The following is a 6,000-nucleotide window of genomic DNA, read 5'->3' as shown; positions in this document are numbered from 1 at the left end:
AGCAGAAGTGCAGCAGATTTCTGCACAACATTGTGTTAAAGGGAAGGAAAAAGTGTAGACTATAAATCGTTTTAGTAATTTTCCATTATTCTTGACATTCTTCATGTTATGGGTTTTCACATTTTAAATAAATAAAGCATAATTCATGTGGAGATTGCCATTTTCAAGATATTAGTTTGCTGAAGTGGATACAGTTCTATCCAGTCTCTGGACTGCAGACTGAATGAACAAAAAGTACATTAGAAAGTTGGACGAGTCCTACAGTTTTTTTTTTTTTGTTTTTTTTTTAGAGTCAAAGAGGATTCAAAAGGCAAAAGGAGCAGGAAACATGAAGAAAGAACTTATACCTTTCCTTCCTGCTCAACCCACTTCTGCCTTGGGCTTAACATCTGCACCAAAAAGTGCAGTGGAGTCCCCCCCCCCCCCCATCCCATCTATTTGGCGAGTGCTTCTGCCCCTCATATTAATGAAAGGTGGAGGTATCAGGACACAAACCCCAACGATCAAAACTTCTGACATGTTTAAAGTTTTGTGAATGTGCACTTAGATTTTATAAATTTTTTATTTAGTTTTAATTGAATTTCCAACAGAAATTTATTAAAGCGGTTTTCTGGGATTTACATATTGAGGACCTATCTTTAGGATGGGTCATCGATACGAGATCGGCAGATGTTTCGCATGAGCGCTATGGCCTCCTTGTCGCTTACCAAGCACAGCGCAGGGCATTGTATAGTGGCTGTGCTTGGTATTGCAGCTCAGCCCCATTCACTTGAATGGCGTTAAGCTGTGCCTAAGCCATGTGACAGATTAACGTGACTTCACGTGGCCTAGGAAGAGTCCGAAGCACTGATGGAGCGCCTCATCCTCTTTTCACAGCTGATGTCCCGGGAGTCAGACCCTCGCCGATCTCATATTGATGACCTATCCTGAGGATAGGTGATCAATAAATCCCAGAGAACCCCCTTTAAGTTCTAGATGATTGCTAGAAATGCATAAATGAATGAATAATTGAATGAATATACAATCCTGACAGCTTTATTAACAGAAGGTAACAATTTACACAAATCCTTTCATGTAAAAACAGAATTACTCAGATGATTTTTTTTTTTTATATGCCTCCATTTTGATACCATTAGGGCTCTTTCAGACGAGCGTGTCCTGTGTGGGAATCACGCTCCGTGTCTGGACGCGATTCCCCCGTTATGGACACTGCTCGTTTCTCAGAAGCGCAGTGCATTATACTGATCTATAATGCTGTGAGTCTCTGCAAGACCTTACTCCTACAGAATTACACTAACAATGTCAGTATAAGACTACGTGCACACAACCGCAAAACACAGATGCCGCACGTGTGCGTTCTGCAATTTGCGGAAAGGGCCGCTCATAATAGAAATGCCTATTCTTGTCTGCAAAACGGACAAGAATAGGACATGTTCTATTATTTTGCGGGGCCACTGAGGCAGACAGCACAGAGTGCTGTTCGCATCTTTTTCAGCCCCATTGAAGTGAAAGTGTCCGCATCAAACAACGGTCGTGTGAATGAGGCCTTATTCAGTAGATACAGGTCATGCAGAGACACACAGCGCTATAAGTCGGTATAATGCTTTGTACTCCTGCTTGTCTGAAACTAGCCTTAAACTGCAATTATAAAAAGAACCGAAGAAAAATAAGCGCATTAAAGGAGGCTCCATACACCGCATAGCATCCAACAACTGCCGCCCTGCTCCTGGCAGTCCACACACCCTACATGGGATAATTAAATTAATCTAGTACGTTAAACTTAAAAATTAGCAATCAATATAACATTCAAGTGGAAATAGGACTTAGTGTGGGGGGAAAACTTCAAGAAAATAAAACCAGCGGAGATCGTCCGGCCTAGTCACCTTAATTTTATTATTGTGTGCTTACCAATACACATATTACAAGGAGCCAGTGACATCACACGGTACCTCATTCCCCAGTGATGTCACTTGTTCCATTTCTATATTGGTTTTGCCACTTCCACCGCCAGCATATGAGCCCTACAACGGCTGGTGACAGCAGGGCATCCGTCACAGTTCATCCTTGATTCGGTCTCTTATTGCAATCAAATTTTTGTATTCAAATGTTGGCACGTGTGTAAACCCAAATTTCGCCCATCTTTTCCTTAACTGGGTGTTGTGCAGATTCATGTGAGGTTAGAGAACAAAATAATTAAAAGCAAAACGTAAAGAACTCAAAAGAGCAGCTTTCTTCCTAGAAACAGTCCCCCCTCCACAGACCACATAGTCGACTGCGTCCCGTGCCTTTGGTAACGGTTGTGTGATGGTGCAAGGGCCCAGAAGGGCATCATCCGGAACAGACATGATCTGTGCTTAAGTCACTGTGTTCTTTCATCTAGTGCCAGCTTTCTGCAATCATCAGGATTGTACTGTTCCTTTAAGATACCACATACCGCCATAGCACACGCAACAGTCCTACAAAGAGCAAAGCACGGCAAATGTCACATACATGTACAAAAAAAATTACGCTGAGCCAGAGTCATCGCCAAAGCATATCTTTCTGGTTATTAGATGTCATCTTAAAATGTGTTGGCAGCACAGTGGCTCACCGCTGTCTTGCACTACTGGGGCCCTGGCATCAAATCAGACCAGGAGCAGCATCTGGAGAATCCATGCTGCCCGTTGTTTGCGTGGGTTTCCTCCTACACTCCAAATACATATTGGTAGGTTATTGCAGTTTCTGGTGCGGATTTGATGGGGTTTTGCCGCAGATCTCACCCTTCTATTAAGAAGGGTAAAATCTGTACCAAAAATTGCAAAAATAATTGACATGCTGGGGATTTAAAAAACTGCACAGCGGGACAATTTCCGCAAAGTGTACGTGAGATTTGTCTAGATCTGTATTATACTGCCTTTTTGCCAGCATGAAAATCCATGCTGAAAAACCGCATGTAATCCATATTATGTGCTTTACAGTACCAGCGAAGAGGATGAGATTTCAGAAATCTCATCCACAAGCTGCAGCGAAAACCCAAAATGTAAACTGAATTGTGCTGTGGATTTTCAATCTGCGGCATGTTAATTCATGCTGTGGAATTTACCTGCTGCTTTTTAACATTTGCAGTGTAATTTTGCCGCAAAAAAATAATTTTTTTTTTGTCAGTGGATTTCAACCATTGCGGATTTTCCTCTGCGGATCCACCATCTGGCAGTACACTTAAGGCCCGTTTACACCGCCCGAGCATCAGGCAGATAGTCGCAAACTAGCGTTCGTACACGCATTCATCAGGTAGTAAGATCGTTTGTCCAGTCACCTAAATCAACATTTGCAGGCAGCAGATCATACGGTCTAAATAGCACTCTGCTGCTGGCAAACAATGAGTCTGTAGGGGGATCACTTCTCCCTATACTGGGGAGGAGATCGCTGCATGTAAATGTCTCCCTCACTGATGAGCAGGTGATGGCCAGGAAGGAACGCTTCCTTCCCGACAATCGTTTGTAAAGGGGTCTTTAGAGTGGAAGATTAGATTGCGAGCCGCACCGAAGACTAGGACTGATGTGAATAGTGACTCACAGCGGGATATGTTGCAGATATATGTTTAAAGCAGGCCACAGACTGCTCAAAATTGTCTGATCAGGCCTTGCCGTGGGGGCATTAATGAGTCCCCCTAATAAGCAAAAGCACAAATTCCTGCTCGAAAGCTATGTAAGCGTGAGCTTCTGCTTCAAAGGGAATGAGCTGTAATACCAGATACAACCTGTGGATAAGAGTGTTATCCTGACAACCCCTTTAAACAGCAGGAGTTCCCAGCATGGGTAGATGGGTCATTGTGGGTGACATACACTAGACTGTATAAGGCTTCATGCACAGGACCGGTGTGTTTTGCGGTCAGCAAAAAACACGGATGGCATCAGTGTGTGTTTTGCAATTTGCAGAAATGGCGCGGACAGCCATTAATATAACTGCCTATTCTTGTCCGCAAAACGGAGAAGAATAGGACAGGTTATATATATATTTTTTTTTTGAGGACCACAGAAAACACGCGGAGTGCTGTCCGCATCTTTTGCGGCCCCATTGAAGTGAATGGGTCCGCATCCGAGCCGCAAATACTGCATATACGTCCGGTTTCCGTTATGCTGGAGTCCTTTCCTGCATAACGGAAACCAGACGGATCCGTTATGCAGGCCATAGACTTCTATTATGACAGAATGAATAACGGAATTGCGTTTTGGTCCGTGGTAACTGAATCCATAACGCAATTCACATTATACCACAACACAAACCGAAAACGAATTTCAAAATATGAAATTTGCTCATCCCTAAAAAAATAACACTGAGATGTTCATTGCGAGAGGCCTCTTGGCACCAGGAGAAATCACTGCTGGTAAACACACACAACTGAGCCATTAAGCCAATTAATGCGGTTTGTGTGAACAGCGCTTACAAAGAGGATAAACTCCTCTCACACTTCATACCTTCAGCACCTTGTCCAGCTGCTGCTTACTGAGGTCTTCTCCAAACTCCTGGCTCATGCGCGCTTGGATCATGTTCCTGCGCAACCTGTGGCCCTTGGAGAACATTTCCAGCAGCGTTTGTCTTTCCTGTGGCACAAACACGCAATGGTTCTCATTAGTCAGCAAGGGGCAGGTGACCAGTTCATTTATCAAGAGGATCTCTGCCCATCACCCAAGACTTACCTTGTCATAAGCGTCCCCACAGGTCCAGAGTGCAAACACTTTTTGTTCCTCGGGTGTAGCAGTGCTCTGAGGAGGAAACTAGTAACAAGAATGAGAATAGTCAGTGTAAATGGTCAAAAAGTTTACAAAAACTCATGTAAATCAGTCAGAATAATTATCGGCCTGCGCATTTCAGGATTAGACGGTCATAAACATTAGAATAAGGTCGGCCAAACCTGCCCATTGTGTGTTCTCCTGACATTTCCAAGGCAGACATCGAGGAAAGGAAAATGATAGGGCAGCTGGCTTTCAACATGAGGAGGCGCCACCACTGTCTGGTATCGGCTTACTCCCCTCTGCCTATTGAGACCACAGGCACGGCCGGTGAACAGAGCATGCATTTGTATTGAAGGGATGCGAGAAGTAGCTGTCGGCCCAATGACTGTTCATCCAACAGCTACTGAAGGTCTATGGCTTTAAAGGGGTCGTGCCAAAAACTACTTTTCACTCTAAAGTGAAAGTAAATTTTCATCCTTGGATTTTTTTTTCAATTGACCTCATTTTCAGTTTTCTCTTATTCTCAGTGTTTAAATCCTACTTCCTGGTTTGTCATGTGACTGCTGTCCAATCATGCCTTAGGGCAGTGAGAGGTGTCCTGATATCAGTAGATCATGTGACAATAATCCCGCCCCTTGTTTTTACCAATGAGGCTTCCCATGTCCTACATTACACAGCTCCACTACAGGACGTAACAAAAAAGGATTTTCGTTCAAAGAAAACATGTTTGTGAACAAATGATCTGAACTTGAAAGAATGTCCCCAGAAAGATCTTTCATCCATCTCCCAGTTTCATCACGTGGGTACGGGCAGTGTGAACAACTGTAATGGCCGATATGGTCTAAAGTGCGTATTCCCAGGTCTGCAAAACGAGCGCTCATCCAAATTCTATCTAATGTGTATAGCTGCCAAAAGTAGCACTCCGATAAAAAGTTTTACTCTCTGAGCTGTTAGAAAGGTACATTTTCTTAACGGTGACTGTATTTGTGAGTTATAACCTCCCTTCTGATTCTCAGCTGTGTCAAGTGACCAACTCTCTGATCTCCAACTGACACAGGACAGGAAGTCAGTTACTTCTCTATGCATTCCTATGAGACGGACTTTGAGGCTCCCATAGGAATACATAGAGAAACTGGCTTCCTGTCCACACGTAAGATGCTATGTTATTTGGAGAGTGTTGGTCACATGACACAGCTGAGGATCAGAGGGTAGGTTATAACTCACAAATCAAAACTCACAGTCACTGGTAAGATAATTTCCTTCACTACAGTTTACATCAAGTACC

At 43.5% G+C, this 6,000-nt stretch overlaps 1 protein-coding gene across 1 annotated transcript in view; it reads right to left on the bottom strand.

The window, feature by feature from the left end:
- Window positions 1–1,094: 1,094 nt before the first annotated feature.
- Window positions 1,095–6,000, bottom strand: part of POLR3E (RNA polymerase III subunit E) — a 44,074-nt gene continuing 39,168 nt past the window's right edge. The window contains exons 19-21 of the mRNA XM_044304136.1: window positions 4,680–4,757; window positions 4,458–4,583; window positions 1,095–2,456 (exon numbers count right to left, since the gene is read on the bottom strand). Coding sequence (XP_044160071.1) covers window positions 2,400–2,456; window positions 4,458–4,583; window positions 4,680–4,757 — 261 coding nt within the window. The 3' untranslated portion in view covers window positions 1,095–2,399. The remainder of the gene's footprint in view (window positions 2,457–4,457; window positions 4,584–4,679; window positions 4,758–6,000) is intronic.

Source organism: Bufo gargarizans, chromosome 8, assembly GCF_014858855.1.
Source record: "Bufo gargarizans isolate SCDJY-AF-19 chromosome 8, ASM1485885v1, whole genome shotgun sequence".
NCBI classification, from domain to species: Eukaryota; Metazoa; Chordata; class Amphibia; order Anura; family Bufonidae; genus Bufo; species Bufo gargarizans.
The sequence above is the reverse complement of the archived record's forward strand: the minus strand, read 5'-3'. Positions and strand labels throughout refer to the sequence as shown.